This window comes from Microtus ochrogaster, chromosome 24 (genome assembly GCF_000317375.1).
Source record: "Microtus ochrogaster isolate Prairie Vole_2 chromosome 24, MicOch1.0, whole genome shotgun sequence".
NCBI classification, from domain to species: domain Eukaryota; kingdom Metazoa; phylum Chordata; class Mammalia; order Rodentia; family Cricetidae; genus Microtus; species Microtus ochrogaster.
Genome location: NC_022024.1, coordinates 32,355,448 through 32,374,158, shown reverse-complemented (window position 1 = coordinate 32,374,158; position 18,711 = coordinate 32,355,448). Strand labels below are relative to the sequence as shown.

General features: G+C 41.9%; 1 protein-coding gene across 11 annotated transcripts in view; it reads right to left on the bottom strand.

The window, feature by feature from the left end:
• Ano4 (anoctamin 4) overlaps positions 1 to 18,711 on the bottom strand; it is a 251,949-nt gene that overhangs the window by 75,473 nt on the left and 157,765 nt on the right. For all 11 annotated transcript variants that reach the window (XM_026784526.1, XM_026784525.1, XM_026784523.1 and 8 more), the window contains one exon: positions 10,248 to 10,379. In XM_026784526.1, the coding sequence (XP_026640327.1) occupies positions 10,248 to 10,379 (132 nt within the window). The remainder of the gene's footprint in view (positions 1 to 10,247; positions 10,380 to 18,711) is intronic.

Below are 18,711 nucleotides of genomic sequence, written 5' to 3'. Positions count from 1 at the left end.
CTATATTTATATCCAACAAAATGGACTTTTAAAGTCAAAATTAGTCAGATGAGACAAATAAGATTTTATATATTGCGGGAGGGAACAGTTTCTCAAGGAAATGTATCAATCATAAACATTTATGATCTGACTATTGCAGAGTGCACTTTTATGAAACAAACACTGTGAAATATAAACGGAGCAATTGGTCTAAGGCAGCAATCATGGGTGACTTCAATAGCCTGCTCCTACCAGCAGGGAGAGCTTCAAAACCAACTATTCACAGAAGCCAACACCAACGGGGCACACTTTCAATAGCTGAAGAAAACGTATCTTTTCCTATCAAACCATGGAATTTTCTTCAAGATACGTCATATATAGGCCACAAAGCAAGTCTTTACAAGCACACATAGGGACTGGAGAGATGAACCAGTGGAGCAATTGTTGCTTTTACAGAGGACCCAGGTTCTGTTCCCAGCATTTATATGGTAGCTAACAACCATCTGTACCTCAAATTCTAGGTTACCAAATTTCTGAACACTTGAGGCTCCAGGCACTCATGTGATGTAGATACACATGCGCGCGCACACACACACACACGTATATTATACATATATATTATATATATGCAAAATACTCATACAAATAAAATAAAGTAAGTAAAATTAAAATATTTTGATCCTGTCTTTTAAAAGAACCACAGAAAATTGAAGTGATTTTTGCATCTTATCAGGTCATAATGGGAAAAAAAATCTAGAAACGAACAGTTAGAAGACCCAAAATAATTACAGAAACAACACAAAACCAAATAAAAATAAATTCCCAAATAAATGTAAAGTTGTTGAAAAAATAATAGAGGAGCATTAAGAATTCTTAGAATTAAACTAAACTCAAAATGCAGCATACCAGAACCTATGAGGCACAATGGAAGCCAGGTTAAGAGGATGCTTACAGCTATTTGTCTGTAGTCAAAGCAGGGAGATTAACTTAATGATGCATTAATGTCTTAAAAAATTACGAACAAATCAAATTCCCCAATACTAAAAGGAAACAAAGGAAAGAGCAGAACAGGAAGAAATGAAAGAAACTCAAAAGAACAACACAAAGGGTCATCAAAATGCTGGGTTTATTCTGAAATGAGGGAAGTTGACAAACCCTTTGCCAAATTTGCTTGGAAGAGAGTTCAAGAATCTTGGAGGACCATTTCACTTGTCAGTCTTTATATCGTAGATCTAAATCAGTTTAATTTTATGTAAAGGGTGACAGGGAGGGAATGAGTGAGAGAGGAACAGAAGGAAATAACGAATCCTTTTTAGTTGTATAATTGCTAGAGACATCTAAAGTCCTAAGATGAGAATTATTCTGAAAACTAAGGCATCCACTCCGGTACACCGTCCGAATCCTTGCAGGGAAACATTGTTTTTAGAGCTCAGTGTTTTATTGAGCATGAGGCAGACGGAGGCTGCAGCTCTACCTGAAGAGAGCTTAGTGGAGATTATGCTTCCTGGATAAACACAACTTATTTTTTATGAGCTCACAACCATGTATACATACCAGATTCTAATATTTTTCAAAAACATTCAGAGCTTCTGGTGGTTTTTTTTTTAAACTCCCAAGAAACACAGCTGTGTTATTAACAGTCAGAGTGGGAAGATGACATCAAGATGGAATATAATAATATCTACTTTCTTGATAAATGATAAAAAACAAGCACATTTGTGCTAAGCACTATTCAAACTTAGAAACTCAATCTGTAGATCAGTGGTTCTCAGCCTTCCTAATGCTGGGGCCCTTTAATACAGTTCCTCACTTTGTAGTGACCCCCCTAACCATAAATTGTTTCTTTACTACTTCACAACTATAATTTTGCTACTGTTGTGAATTGAAATATCTGATATGTGACCCCTGTTGGGGTCATGACCCACAGGTTGAGAACCACTGCTCTAAATCCTTATCTTTCAAATGAGGACAAGAAAAAAAAATGAGTATGTCGTAAGAATACTCGAGGATCAGGAGACCCTGCATACGGTGAACTTGTATACACCCTGTATTTCTCAATGGCAATACAGTAACTTTATTAAGAGATTTCTATTTGTTACTTTGATAAGGGAGATTGACCATCACCATTCAAAAAACTCCCGATCGACCTGCTAATTTGAGATCAGGCCCTGTGAATGTTTTTCTTTAAATAAAATGTTTTCAGAAACAAAAAAAAAAAAAAGGCACAGAAGAAAGTAACATGGCCTATGGTTGGGCAGGTCTCAGGAAACACCAGCAGTCAAATTTAAGATCTAACTCACCTAACATTCTAATATGACACAATCGAGGATGAGCTCTGCTAACTCCCTAACTTTGAGAACTCTTTTCAAACATCACAATGAGTTTAAGGATGCATCGTTTCCTATGGTGTGTTCTAACGTGTTTTCTGGTAAACTAGGAATGCACGAGGTCCTCTGCTCTGTATGTAAACATCACCATGTCATGGCAGGAAGAGGTCAGCAAACCATTTGTTTAATTCAATAAGTATATTAAAAAGTCACTTACTTTTTTTTTTAAAAAAAGGAACATCTCTCAGTTGAGCCAAAAGTTGGAAAGCTGTTGGTAATTACAGGACTTTTAGCCTTGGCTGGTGTTCTGAAGAACTGGGAGGGAGATGGTAATCTGAATAGTAGGAGAGACAGAGGGGGAGAAAGGCAGGGGAGGAAGGGATAGAACGCTAAGGGAGGGAGGAAAGATCTTGAACTGTGAACACTTCAGATCTATTTTTCCTCTCCGACTGGGCTACAGATAAGTATCTATGTACAGTTCACATTGTTACTTTTTACATATGGAATTCTGTTGACACTGTTGCCAAGGGCAGCATTTACTGAGCATGTACCTGCACTGCCTGCATTATGGGTTTTCACGTTATTATATTGAGGTTCATAACAACACGTTGTGATATATGGAGTCGGTGCCTGGAGCCTCCATCCAAATGACTGGGGAGCCTGGCTCTGACCCAAGAATGTGTACTGTATGAGAATATGCCTATAAATACATACATTTCTGCATTATTATATCTGGCATGTGAATCACATTGAAAGTCATTCTTCAATGATAGAGTTAAAAAGTAGATGATATTAAATTTTTTTTTTAAATAAAAAGGTGGCTCACACCTTTAATCTCAGCACTTGGGAGGCAGAATCAGGCTATCTCTGTGAGTTTAAGCCATGTTCATCTACACAGTGGGTTCGAGGTCAGCTAGAGCTATACAGTAAGAATCTCTCTCCTTCTCTTACCCTCCTCCCCCTCTTACCCTCTTCCTCTCTCTCCCCTTCCTCCACTGCCCCTCCTTTTTTCTCTCATCTCCCTCACGCTCTGTTTAATATGCACATACAAATATAAACATGTTATTTCCAAATGCATTATAAAAGATGGTTTCTCAAATATTAACATAATTCACCTGTCTTCAAATATTAAGATAATTCACCTGTCTTTGGAGCCCCCAGACACCCATGCTTTGCGTTCCCCATATGATTAGGTGATATATTTGATCCTTAAACTTAAGTTTTATGCCATTAGACTCTATTTGAAAGGAAACACATGATCTTCTGAGGCCCAAACCTCAGGCTTTGCAGCTAATTTCACTGTGGTCTCAACTTAAAACTTCTGAGAATACGGCTATGTCTCCCGTGACGCTGCAGAGCAACCTCCACAGCCTGCATATCGAGGATGCTAAAGCCAGCAAAGAACTGCAGTCAGACAGGTGTCCTGAGTCGGCTCTGTGTCACTGGGGCACCGAGAGAACATTAATCCTACTGAAATCAATCTTGTATCTCATTGCCTAAGGAATTCTCCAAAGGCTTCAGATCGATGAAAACAACAGAAAAACTCCAATTGCCCTAAAAGGAAAATTACAGTAGAAAAGCATATGCTTTAGCAATCAATATCTTCAGATATCTAAGCTGTGAAGATTTAGGAGACAAATTGGAATGTGGTACTAAGACGTATGAGTGTTTCTGGAATACTGGGGACAAACTTAGTTTGAAGGAATTCTCTTCCAGTTCAAGTCAGAAAGTCTTCCAGGGATCCTCAACACACCTCTGGCCTACAGCCCCACAGCTGCTGCCACTAAGCTTATTCTCTGTCCCCAAACCTTGAAATTTTGGAGCCTGGAAAATTTATATGGCTACACAAGGCAGGACAGTGGTACTCCAAATACATCTGCGTTCAACGTATCAATCTGTATGGCAAAGAAGAATTATATTGCAGATAGGATTGAGGCCATTCATCAGCTGACATGAAGATGAGAAATGCTATGATTTAAATGAGTTTTGACAACTGATGTCATGATATTATAAAGTGTCAGGACCTTTCAGAGGGGGTCTTGAGATATAGGAGTTGGGTGGTTCCCACAAGAGTAGGTTGTTACAAAAGAGCAAACCCGCCCTCTCCCCATGAACTTGCATTTTCTCTACGACCATGTGACGTCTTTCTATGTGATGTTACTCTATTTGCTAAAACACCCTCAACTGTAAGCCAATACCAGGGCCATGACCTTGGATTTCTAGAATTCTGAGATAAATGCGTATTTTTTCTTCACACAGCTTTCGGGCTCAGGTGCCTTGTTACTAAAACATAAAAATAGACTAAGGTAGGGATATTTCTCTGAAATTTCCAGGATGTAATCCCAAGGATGCCCAGAAACGGAAAATGTGGACGAATGACAGAGGAGATGTGATAACAAAATCTTGAGAATGACGTAATGCTTTCGAGAGAGAGGAAGGGGCCTTAAGGCAGGAATACTCTCTGGCCCACCCTTATCCTCTTGTTCCTACATAGGAGCTTCCTATGGAAGAAACAATAAATGACCACGACACTAATTGCTTGAATAGGAAAATGTACCGCTGTCGTCTTTGAAGGTGACAGTCCTACATGGATATCCAACAATTTGCACAGCTGGATAGTACTTTGCGAAGATGTTCATCTCGTGCATTAGAAGGTGGTTAGCAGTGTCCCAGGCCTCTGAATATCAGAGGCCAGTATCAGTCCCCACTCCTAGGCTACGACATTTAAATCTGCTTCTGGGCATTTGCGAAATCATACCCAACGGACACTTACTGGTTTATAATTTGTAGCTGGCGGTCACTAGCTAAAAATCTAAGCTCTAGGAGGGTGCAATCTAAAGAAAGCCGTCAATGCTGATAATGATAAAAACAAAGAAAAACTGAAAAAATATTCCTGTGTGGATCTAGAATACTTTTAGAAAGGCGATTCAAAATAGATCCGTTTCTTGGAAGATTTACTGCATATAAAAAGTAGCACGACTCTTCCCCTATTTCCCTTTTTTTTTATATCCAGCAGCCATAGAAAATCTTTATTACGGGTATTGACCTTAGAAAGCGATTGTCTCGAGGATGCTTCGGCTAATGTCATTGGAAGAATAAAGGGCAGCGTGATACTTAAGCAGAGTAACATCCCGAGGAAGGGGTGAAGAGGAATAAATGAATGCTTAAGTGGACTTGTCTACCGCAGCCCTCAGGTTTCGGTGGCACTAATGGATCAGACCCGGAGGTTGTCTGGCAGGAAAGGCAGACGTGCAGTGATTCTCAGGGCCAGCGGGGAGTCACCCGATTTTGTGCCACTCTGCCATCACCGCCAAGGGAAAACTTAGCAAGGTGTGGAGAGACTTTAGATCATCACGAGGGAAAGATTTTTACTAACCACATCTATAATAGAGAGCTAATATCCAAAATAAAGAACTCAGAAAACCACGCAATAAGAAAATAAGTAACCCAATCAAAATGAGGTACAGAGCTAAACAGAGAATTCTCACAAGAAGAAACTCAAGTGACTGAGAAACACTTGAAATGTTCAGCATCCTTAGCCATCAGGGAAATGTAAATCAAAATTACTTTGAGATTTCATCTTATAAGTCAGAATGGCTCAGATCAATAAAGCAAATGATCGCTCATATTGGCAAGGACGTGGAGTAAGGGGAGCACTCCTTCATTACTGGTGGGAGTGCAAACATCGACTTCTATGAAAATCAGTGTGGTGGTTCCTCAGGAAGATGGAAATCGATCTACCTCAAGATTCAGTTATACCACTACTGGGCATGCCCAAAAGACACTTCATCCTACCACAGAAATATTTTTTCAATCATGTTCATGGCTGTTTTATTCATAACAGGGAATTATTAGAAAAACCTAGATGTCCCTCGACAGAAAGATTGATAAAGAAGATGTGGTATATTTACACAATAGAGTATTATTCAACATTAAAAATGACATCATAGAATTCAGAGGCACATAGATGGGACTAGAAAAAAAAAACATCCTGAGTGAGTTAACCCAGACCCAGAAAGACGACTATGGTATGTGTGCTTATGTGAATATTGACTGTTAAGTCAATGCTAACCAAGCTACAATCTGTAGAGCCACAGAGGTTAGGGATAGAGTGAAGGACCCGTGGAAACAGATCTCGTTAGGAAAGGGAAATAGAATAATTAGTTGTGGGTGGATGGACGGACTGGAATGGGAAGATCACGTAGGCAGAAAAACGACTATGGTATGTGTGTGCTTATGTGAATATTATCTGATTCCAATGCGTTGGCTTCTGTTTTATCATTATATTATATTCCATTATATTATTATCTCTTAGATGCCTGTTTGTTTTCTTTTTTAATTTCTTTAATTTCATTTTACATTACAGCCACAGTTCTCTCTCCCCCCCCTTCGTCCCTCCTCCGTCCCCCCTCCTTCCCCCAGGCTGGCCTTGAACTCACAGAGATCAATCTGCCCTGTCTCCCAAATCCTGGGATTAAAGTTGAGTAACACCACTGCCTGGCTTCTAGTTTTACCTTCTGGTTTTTAGGCAAGCTTTATTTATTAAAACATAAATAAAATATCACTGTAGTCTACAGTGAACATGATATCGGCTGCCCACCCCTGAGTCAGCATCAGAGCCATGTGCTGACGCGGGGAATGACATTGCAGCCCGCGTGAAGTAAAGACCATGAATCCTGTCTGGGGCGAGCATGCGCTCTGCTCACTCCAAGCATCTGTTCTCTGCTCACACAATCTAGTATCAGTTTTATATATTCATTTATTTTTTTCCCTCCGAACAAATCACAGTAAGCACTTCCTATGGGATTTGACAATGGTGGGACTTGTAATTCAAGAAAAAGAAGTGAAAACATACCATATTAGAAGAAAAACTACCATATTAAGAGGAAAAGAAAAAAAATATTACCAAGACGTGGAAGTTTGCACAGTACTCAGAATCACGGGTAGGATTGGACACCATGGAATGATTTCTGGGAGCAACGTCTTTGGTAGATCCTGAAAGATGGGCATCTCAGGGAAAGGCTATTCGAGGTGGAAGGCTGAACAAGCGTAGGAGGGAGCAGAAAAGGACAAGGTGACTTAAGGAGGTCAGACCTCAGCATGGCTCTGTAGGCGTTACTGAGCGTTTGGAGCTCAGCACGGCTAAAGCACAGGTATGGGAGACAGATGTCAGAGTTATTGTGTGTTTTTAAGGCACTTTCCCATTTTGATCACTGTCTATTAAACTTCCTGTTCTATTTTATCCCCCCACATTCATGATCCACAATTCCCACCATCCCATTTCACTCCAGCACAAGCATGAGAAATTTCTGCGAAGTCAACACATCACGTGACCCCTTGGTACACATGGAGAGCCGGGATATTGTGTCACAGCTCCCAGAGCTCATTAAACAGCTACTTCTGATTAAATTAAGCCCATTAATATCATCCTCAAAACATCTTTAGGGGGTTTTGCTTTCTAATTATATCAGTAATGGCTTCCAACTTGGCAGCCAGCATTCTTCACTTCCTACTTCTACACACCAATCCAAGGGACGATAACCCAAGTGGCACACCAGTTTTCCAACGGAAAGAAATTCCCATCACCCGTGATATCTGGGGCCTCGTTTAATTTTTCATGTTCCACTGCTATGACATAAATGACTCTGCTCTCGCGGTTCCCCCGAACTCTGGTAATTATGTGTGTTTATTCCGGCTGCCCCTCTCCTTTTCTGCCTCAGGTCTCATCTTTCACAAGCTGGTCTCCGTGTCTGCACAGCAATGCCAGGCTCCCTGCACACCCTGTAACTGATTCACAGAAGTCTTTATAGAAAACCACTGTGGTTTCACAAGCACTCCATTCAGCCCGACGTCTGTGCCCTTTGCCACAACACTGTCTCTTATCCTCAGGATGTGCTGCCTTCTCTACCTAGCTGGCCAAGTCTATATCCAGGTGAACTATTTTCTTAGTAATCAACCTTCATCTCTTACCAACATCCTTCCAAACTCTGGAGCATCTCCATTCCCCTTTGATGCGCATCTTTTGGACTAGTTGTGGTTATTTAAAACACAGCATTTATTACCATGCTAGAGTCAAGGTGGTGTTATTTGGCTTATGCTCAGATAACGCCTGGACAGGCTAGGACATTGAACTAGGGGCTGCTGGATGCATCGTCCATTCACTGAACTGATTTGCAAGTGTGTTGAAAGACTTCTCAAATGTGGGAGACAGTGGAAGCCCACCACCCCCATATGTTATCAGACTTTAATTGTTCCACATTTTAAAATGCTTATCAAAATGTTATTCTCATTTATGATCTTTAGGCATACTGGTTGGTATCTACATGCATTTAAGTTGGAGAGAGGTGATGACCAGCATTGTCCTACAGGAAGGATATCAGGGTCACAACAGGCGAGGAGATGGTGGGGGCACACAGTCCATTCCGTTGTGCTATATTCCTTTAAACAACCTAAAACTTTCACTGAAGTGTTCCATATACTTCACTGATTACCCCATCTACTTATTGATCCATCTATCCATCCCTCAATCCTTCCATCCACCCATCTATCCATCCATTCACCCACCTATCCATGTATGTATCCATTATCCCAAAACTTTGAGCTCTTCCTACACTGTGCAAGGCAAGCCTCTGTTTATCCAAGAAGCAAAGGCAGAACATGACGGAAAACCAGGCTCCATGTGTGAAGAACTGAGACATCAATTACTGCTCTAAAAAGACCTTCCAGGATTTAAATTAGAAACAGGTTAGCTTTCTTCTGTATCTTGGGAAAATACTCAGAGCTTCTCATCTTTGGATTAATATTGAGTATCATCTGATTGCTAATTTCCATGGAGGCCTCTTGGGCTGTGAACTTCATGTTTTATATGTCCAAGTAACGAGGCTGCATCAATCAAACCTGTGGGTGTGCAGGGTTTGCCTGTTTTGCAGGCTTTGCCATGGCTTTGCTTGTACTACATCGATCTTCCCAGGCACAACACATTTCAATGCAGACCATCTATGCATCGTTTTTCTTCTCTCCTTTGCTCCCAGAGTTTAATTGATTTTTCTGTTGATAAAACATGTGCTCACCTTGCATTCCTTGCACCTTCTTGACAACTGCCATTTGGTTTACACTTTTTTTTTTTTTAAATCAGAATTGGCAGCCTATTTTTAAAAAATCTGTCATCCCTTTTCATCCCTCTGGCAAGTCACTTTTACTGAAGTTGTCACCAGGCTGTGACCGGGGATGACCAGGGATTCCTGAGTCTGTCTCGATGTAGGCTGGGCTGACCTGATCAATGCTCTCTTTGGGAGGCTGTTTTTCCCCCAGTTGTATGGTCTTTGGTATGCATCCTCTATCCTGCCTCCTCCCATCATTCCCTGTCCTCTTAGGAAGTTCGGAGTAAATCCTTAATCACTTTTGCAAGTCTTTCCAGGCTAAGCCACTCAGCCAACCTTTTCTTTCTGCGCATGCGCCTAAAGTGGCAAATTACCATCGTGAGACTGATGGGTGAGTTGTCAGGTAGGCTGCCAGGGCACGTGGCTCTTCCTGCGGGAACTGGCTGAACCTACCCGAAGGGAAGGAGGATTGGGCAACAGACTGTGATAAAAGCAAGCAAATAAACTACACATTCGTTCCGTTTGGAAGGCACGATCCACTTCCTCTGTCTGGGCTCTGTGCACTGGGAACTGACAGAGCCGCAGACAGAATAAACCTGAGCCTCCGAATCGCCACGGGGAGGATCAGTCACTAACCGCCCACAGGAAAGTACCCTGGGTGACTTTAATCCACCTGGGATGGGCATTGTTGAAACACCCCCCCCCCCCCCGTGACTGATATAAAAGGAGCATGAAGAAAAGGCTCGGGAGGAAGGGGCTCTCCATGGTTCCTCCCCCAAGGGACGACTACACCATGCTGTAAGATCTTAGAAGGATGCAGGCTTTACCACGGAACACTCACTGATGGATCCTTTGCTGGCTGAAAGGGGCAGTGTAACAGTCATTCTCCTCCAGGTCTGGCAGTGTCTCCTTGTCCAGCCTCATGGGCTTCTTTGGTAACCATCTCCGAAACCTGCTTATTTGTTTATCGATCCTGTGGTACATGGAAGGCAAGGCAGAGAGTACAGCATGTCAGCTATCAGCCCGAAACATAGGGGCCATAAAGACAGCTCCACACCCTCCAGAGATTCTCCCTACACCCAAACGGCCTCATTTTTCTGGATGGAGAGAAGAGAGCTGGGGACCTGACATTCCTTCACAGTCTCTTAAGGGACCTCAATATCACTATCTTTGGACAGATTTGAATGACATATTCACCCACATGTTAAGGAATGATGAACTGGTCACAAGGTTGGAAGGTTCTGGAAAGGAAGTAGAAAGTCCTTTAAGCCTGCAATGTTACATTTTGTAGAGGCTAGCAATGCAATTCGTGTCTGGGAAAGGCAAGGGCAGAGAATAGTTTTAGCTGTGGTTAACTTGGGGCTGGGGCAATAGTACATCCTGACTGGGTAGAAGATGAGGTCATGATTTTGGCTCTCTTCCTGTCACACCTCCTCTGGCTCTCTAGCTTTCACCACAGTTTTCCAAGCTCACAACTTCAGCCCTGGGGTATCAGGGCACACAGGTGTCACTCTGGCCGCTGTGCACAAAAATGCCAAGTGAAAAAAAAAAAGGCTAATGATGTATTGTGGTTTATAAAAGGCATTTTCCAAACTGCATTATCCTCAGTCATTCTGACTGTTGAACACCTCTAACTTCCCACTGGCCAATTAATAGAAATAGCTCAGCTCTGCTCATAGCAAACAACTAGAAACCACACCCAGACTTCAAAATATATATGCTACCTAAGTATCGACATGACAGAATGCTTTCTCTGGGTGAGCAAGAACCTATGCCAAATGGCATCTGGTGGAGATAGGATGCATAGGTGCTGTTCGCACTTTACACACACAGAAGAGACCCCAAAAGGTGATTATTAAGTCCAAATTAGCCAGACCTGACTCTTGATTTTTGGGATCCCCGCATTTGCTGACAAAGGGGCTTAAATGTGAGGGATACAGAAGAAACAGATTTCCTTAAGGAAGAAAATACTTTAATGCTATCTATGTCTGTTAGCTGACAACACAGCATTCGGGCAGGACTTATTTTTCCAATTAAAATATCTGTATAACAACTTTGTCATTTGAAGTGAATGGGATAGTTCATGCTGTTAACTTCGACTGGGCCAAGGGGTGTCCAGATGACTGGTAAAAATGTTACTTTAGTTATGGTTCTGAGCATGTTTCCAGAACGGGGCATGGCAGAGTGAGACAAGACTTTGGCCATCACTAGTACACATCCTTAAAACTGCTGAGATCCTGGATAAAAGCAGAAGGTGAACGGTGGGTAAATTTGCCCTCTTTGAGCTTGTGTTTATCTTCTGCCTCCAAACCTGGTGATCCAAGGCCTTTTTACTTGGATCATGAGATTTCCTAGGTCATAGGACTTTTTAGCCTCTACAGTCTTGTGAACTTAAAGCCCTAAGTGAGTCTGAAGGCCAGATACGCAGTAGTGCTGGTATCTGAGGGCAGGAGACAATGGATGTACTAACTCAAGCAGAGAGCAAACTTGGTACTATCCATCCTTTGAAGAAGCAAGGCATTGAGGTTCCCTCAAAACAGTGGTTCTCAACCTATGGGGTCGAATGACCCTTTCACAGGGGTGACCTAAGACCATCAGAAAACACAAACACACATATTCACATTACAATTCATAGCAACAGCAAATTACAGTTATGAATTAGCAACCAAAATAATTTTATGTTTGGGGAGTCAGAGCTAGGAAGGCTAAGAACCGCTGCTGTAAAAGATGAGAATTCCTCAATTCAGTAAACCAGCTGTGCCTAATGTATACCTAATGGAGAAAGATGAGAACAAATAATCCAGCCAACCAGAAAAACAACCAACCAAGTTACTGGAGTTGAAAAACACATCTCAACAATAACTTCAACTACCAACAAAGAGGGGGGGAAAGATTAGTTAATCTGATAAAGAAATAAGATCCGGCAATTTATTGTCTCCAGTAAAATACCTCACTGGCAAAGATATTCCCAGAGCTGACATCAAAGAACAGAAGTCACTCCATCAGAAATATGGAAACCCCAAATAAGCTGGCCTTGCTACTCCAATACATGAGAAAACAGACTTCAAAGCAAATGTATCTGAAGAAATAAAGTCCCTGCATATTAATAAAGAGAGAAACACACATATACATACACACACACACAGAGGGGAGAAAATTTATGTATATAGAAAACATGAGGGCTTCCAGTTTCATCAAACAAGCACACTGAGGATGAAAGGTCAGAGAGGTAGGGATGCAATGGAACAGCAATAGTGGACAGTGTAGTATTATACTTCCTTCAGACAGGGCCCCCGAACTGAAAGGCCACAGAAACTTCTGACTTCAACTGCATCAGTCAAAACGGACTCAACAGAGATTTTCAGCACTCTGATCAAAAGATACAGAATAAAGGTCCTTTTAGCAGCCCAAGGCATTCTAAAATAGACTTCATTCTAGGAAACTATTTTAAAACTAACAAATACAACAGAATCAAATGGTTTTTCTCCTATATTTTCAGATTATAGTGGAGTAGAGACATTCAGAAACTACTCAGATACCTGGAGATGGTGGAATACAATCTTAATAACCAGTGAGTCACTGACGATACCAGGGATGAGATTTAAAACTTCCTAGAATCAAATTAAAATGACGCTTCATTTATCAGACTCTCCTGAATACAGTTAAGGTAGTTCTAAGAAGATCTGTAGCCATGAATGCTAACTTTGAGTTTAACCAGAAAGGTCTGATAAAGAACCTATCATGCACCCCCAGGTCTCAGAAAAACAGAAACAAGCCAAATTCTAAGCACCAGGTAGCAAAACAAACAAACAAAAAAAAGATCAGTGCAAAACTTAATAAAATGGAACCCTAAATAATCATACATAGAATTAACCAAACAAAATTTAGTCCTTTGAAAAGACATAAGATAATCCCCTAACCAAAAAAAAGAGGAAAGAGCAAAATAATAAAGTCATGGATGGAAAAGTAACGATATAAAAGAGTCCAATGAGGATCAGAGAAACGCTAGGAAAACCCAAAAATCTAGAAGCAATGGATAAATTACCATAACATATGAATATGACCTACCAAAGTTAAACCAAGAAGCTATAAACACATCCACACCAAGAATGAGATTTTAGGGGCTGGAGAGATGGCTCAGAGGTTAAGAGCATTGCCTGCTCTTCCAAAGGTCCTGAGTTCAATTCCCAGGAACCACATGGTGGCTCACAACCATCTGTAATGAGGTCTGGTGCCCTCTTCTGGCCAGCAGGCATACACACAGACAGAGTATTGTATACATAATAAATAAATATTTAAAAAAAAAAGAATGAGATTTTAGCATTAATAAAAAGTCCACCCATAAAGAAAAGCCCAGTACTGGATAAATTTATTGCTGATTCAAAAAAATTTTAAGGAGCCACTAATATTAATTATTCTCCAACTGCTTCGAACAGAGAGGCAGGCATACTGAAAGCAGTGTCACTATGATGCCCAAACCAGTAACTCACAACCAAAGAAGAAAACTACAACCCAACTTCTTTGATGAACTGAGATGCAAATGTTCTCCATAAAATACTTGCAAACCAAATTCAAGAACACATTAAGAAGGTAATATACCATGGCCAAGATGGTTTCATTCCAGAGGCAAGGTTAATTCCACACATGCAAATCAATAACTGTAATACAATGGCTAATTAGACTCAGGGTCAGAAATCACAAATCACCCGAGTGGATGCAAAGGAAGCCTTTGACAAGGTCCCACATCTCTTGCAGACAAAGGCCCCGGGGAAAGCAGGAACAGAAGGAACATAGCTCAGCAAAATAAAGGCTGCGTGGGGCAACTGCACACCCACGTTCTGTGGAAAAACAGGAAGCATTTCCTTTAAAGCCAAGCACGAGATGTCTGTGTTCGCTGCCCCCATGCGGAGCTGTGCCTCAGCGAGGACCTTGAGAAAAGAGAAAGAAACAAAAGGGACACAAATAGGAGAGGAAATCAATGTGTCCTTAACTGCAGGTGGCAAGACCCTGCACTTCATAGGCTCTAAAGACACCGCCAGAAAATTATTAGAGTGGGCACACACTTTCAGCACAGTGACACAATAAAAAAATTATCAACGGAGAGCAAAGAATAGTTTTTTTCTATATCAATAATGGACTTGCCAAAAAACACAAATGAGGAAAAGCATAATAAGTTCAAAAATAGATCTAGGAACAAGAACAAAATATAATGGCATATACGCATGAAAATACCCTAATAAAAATCCAATAGTTTGAATGCTAACAAAAATTTAACATTAATTTTTGACTTTAAAAAAGAACTGATAAGGTATCACAGTTTTTTTTTTTAAATAGTTTGCCTCTCAACATCTCCCTTTTGAACTGTACACCAGGAACCTCCTAAGTTCACTAGTGTAAGCTCAGGGACTTCCTTAACAGGACTCACAAATTAGACTTTCCCCATGAAGCTGGTTGACTGCCCCATAGCTCTTGGCTTTCTCTCATCTGATTGCCTTATAATTCATTCAAGGAAGAAGACATTTTCCAGGAGGTTTTCTGTAATGGAGCTTTTACCTGTCACCCCACCTCCAGCTTGCAATACTAATCAGGTTGCCCTCTGCAGAATCTGGGCTCTGTGTGTGGAGTGACTAGGAATTCAGGCCAGCTGAGTAGCAGCTCTCTGCGCAGACGGAAACAAATGAAGCCGTACGGAAACCACACATAAATACTCAACGGGAATGAAGTGGCAGCTCCCAGCAGCTGGCTGTGTCACCACAATGTAAAGAGAAAGCCCAGGGGGGTGATAAAAATGATTAATTAATTGAAAAATGAAGGGTAAAAGGAAGAGAAGGGAGATTGGCTTGGCAGAGAAGGTGAAGCTGCTCCTTGTTTATCATCATGCCTAAATCCTGTCTCTGTTGTCCTTATGGGCAAAGCTGCCAACCTTCCTGAGTCAAGAGTTATAAAACAGTGCAATAGCAATAGCAGGCATAATCGTGATCATCACCATCATCATCATCATCACCATCATCATCATCACCATCATCATCACTACCATCATCACCACCACCATCATCATCACCATCATCATCATCACCATTACCACCACCACCATCATCATCACCATCATCATCATCATCACCATCATCATCACCATCACCACCACTACCACCACCATCATCATCATCACCATCATCATCACCATCACCATCATCATCATCACCATCATCATCATCATCATCACCATCATCACCATCATCATCTCCATCATCACCATCATCCTCAGCATCACCATCATCATCATCATCATCCTTTTGACCCTCAAGGTGTCAGGAATTTCATAAATGAAGATTTCTGTGAAAAGCTTTGGAGATGTTTTCAGATACATAACAAGCATTGGTGATTTCTAAAGAAGCACACAAGACTACTGGGACAATGAAAGGAAGCAAAAGAACTGGATTTTAACAACACTATAAAGCTGTAATCCAAGTACTTGGGAGATAGAAGCAGGAAGATCAGGAGTTCAAGGCCAGCCTGGGCTACCTGAGACCCTGTCGTCTTATAAAACTAAAGCAGACACACAAACAGAGCAAAACCCTACAGTGGAAGGAATAGATTCAAAAGAAGGTTTTGATAAAAGCTGAGATGCTTGCTGGGTTTAGGGGTGTTGGGCTTTCCCTGGGGAGACTGCGCAGAAGCAGAATGAAGCCTGCAGTGCCCAGGCTCTAGAAGACCTACTCCACGATCTGTGCTTCTCACAATGACAGATGACAACACCCACACTCAAACGAGGCTAGTAGCTTGTGTGATTTGTCCTGCTTGGCAGAACTGCTCCCAAAAGGTGCTCTCGTGTGAATGCCAGGAGGAGCTTGTCTGTTATGCTCTGTGGCGCCAGAGCTTCGGAAGATAGAAGCATAGCGGTAGGACTTAGGGAAGAACATTCTTGATGAATCAGACGGGATCCATTAACCATAGCAAAAGTTAAAAGGTGAGAGAGCAGATGGGGAGATGTGAAAGCAAAGGAACATGGGACTCACATGGCTGCCCTTGAGGACAAGAAGAGCTAGGCTGTCTTATTTATAGAAGTCAAGAATGACTTTCCCCCAACAGCCAGCAAGGATGTTGATTTCAACCCTCCTATGGTATAAAGTGGCTGTGCCAGAAACCTAAAGAAGCCTGGATGCAGATTACCTTCCTGGGAGTCCAGGTAAGAGCCATGACTCAACTCTACCTTGATTGTGGCCATTGAAGACCTTGAGCAAAGAATTCAATGGGCAAGCTCAAATATTAAACTTAGATAGGTTGCTAATTTTATGTTGGTCTGTGCAGCAGAGTTTGTGCTGATGTGTTATGTGGACACAGCTCTTAAACACAGTGTTAGTCTGACCTGCCCTAGAGGCCAGGCTCCCAAGGTAATAAGGTTGCCACTCCACAAGTGTTTTCCCACTTCCCAGGCAGGGAGAAGAGACCATGTCTCTGTGGCTAGGATGCTGTGAATGTGAGCTCTCCTAGGATGCTCTCACAAATACTTTTGTCCCCAAACTCCCAGTCTCAGACTTCAGCCAGGCAAAGGAGAAAGAAGATGAAGGCCAGGGGCTGGAAAGCGTGGGGCTCGTGGTGGAACTCTCCGGTCTGCTTCTGTGTACCAGTGAGTCCTTCCTTAGATGTCCATCCACATCAGGCTTCAGTGCTGCCATCTCCGAATGCTCACCAATTATGTGTTCTTTATGCCCATAACACTATGCTGGTGGGGGCTCGGGGGTTGGACAGTAATATCGTGGGTATAGCATTGTAAACGAATGTACTAAAGAACTTTCTTTGCTGCAACGTGTATAAAATCTTCCACATACAGGGATGAGTTAAGAGTCAGCTAGAAGCCAATTCATAGTCCAGTGGCTTAGTCTGCTAACTCAGCAAGCTGCTGGGTGAGTGTGAGAGACTAAACCTCCCTGAGATGATATGTGTATCACATAAGACAGTGTGAACATTAACCAAGATCGTGGCTGTAATGCTTACACAATTCCTTAGGTGTGCAAGGGGCTCCACTTAATGCTGGTTCCTAAGATAAATAAAATGATGATGACAGGATTTTGAAGTACAGAGCGCCAATAGAAAGTAAAAGGATCCAATTATTCCCTATATGCAGTCCTGTGTTGCCACGAACAAACATCTCAAAATAGGCAAAGCTGAAATTTACTGTGATATGTTAAAGCGGAAAAAATGAGTGATCCAGAAACTGTTCCCATTCATCTCTTAGGACTGTGGCTTACTTCCCAAAGTCTCCACTGCCTGGAGACAGGTGGGGCGGGGGACATGGTGAAGACCTTGGCTTACTGGTTTAGCATTGATTTTTCTTGGATACATTGTCACTTTGCTCATTTTGCTCCGTTTATCCTATTTACTAAGCAAACACCCTCTTACAGCCTCCACAGGCAAATCAATAAAGAGAAGATGGATCACCACTTGGGCATGTCTGGGGGCCTAAACGCAAGTTAATATCTGAAGTACAAGGTGAACTACTTTTAGAGAAACTTCTTTGGATGGTAAGTCTGGGCTTTTCTAGCCTTTGTGGCAGGGAAGGTTCTAGAAAAACACCTGACAAGCAACACACACAAATAGGCAGGTCTGCCAGCTCTGAAAGAATGGCTTCCCTGGGGGATCTTAGGAAGCCTTCATGTAGACCCTGGGACTCTTAGGAGTGGTGATGGGTAGAGAAAGGGTCCCACGCAAAGGACCGTCCTTACTCCGGCATGCTGGCCTGCCAAAGGCCTTTATAAATTATCTCTATGCACGATCTCAACTTAGTAGCTGTAGGTATATTCTGGAGGACAAGAAAAAAATCTTTTTTTACTCTGAGCCCTAAATACCTAGTGGAAATCAACACTAGTAACTTGATCAGATAAAATTTATGAGCCAGGTCTTTTTCAAAATTTTTAGTTTGAAATTATGATGTGATTACATTTTTTTCCTTCCTTTTCCTCCCTCCAAATCCTCCCATATATCCTGTCTTAGTCAGGGCTGCTATTTCTGTGAAGAGACACCATGACCACAGCAACGCTTAGAAAGGAAAACGTTTAGTTGAGGTGGCAGCCTACAGTTTCAGAAGTTCAGTCCATTGTCATCAGGGCAGGGGGCATGGCAGCTGGGAGTATGGCAGCGTGCATGCAGACATGGTGCTGGAGAAGGAGCTGAGGTTTCTACACCTTGAGCAGCAGGCAACAGGAAGTGGTCTGAGACGCTGGGCATGGCTTGAGCATATATGAGACCTCAAGCCCACCTCCACAGTGACACACTTCCTCCAACAAGGGCATACCCACTCCAACAAA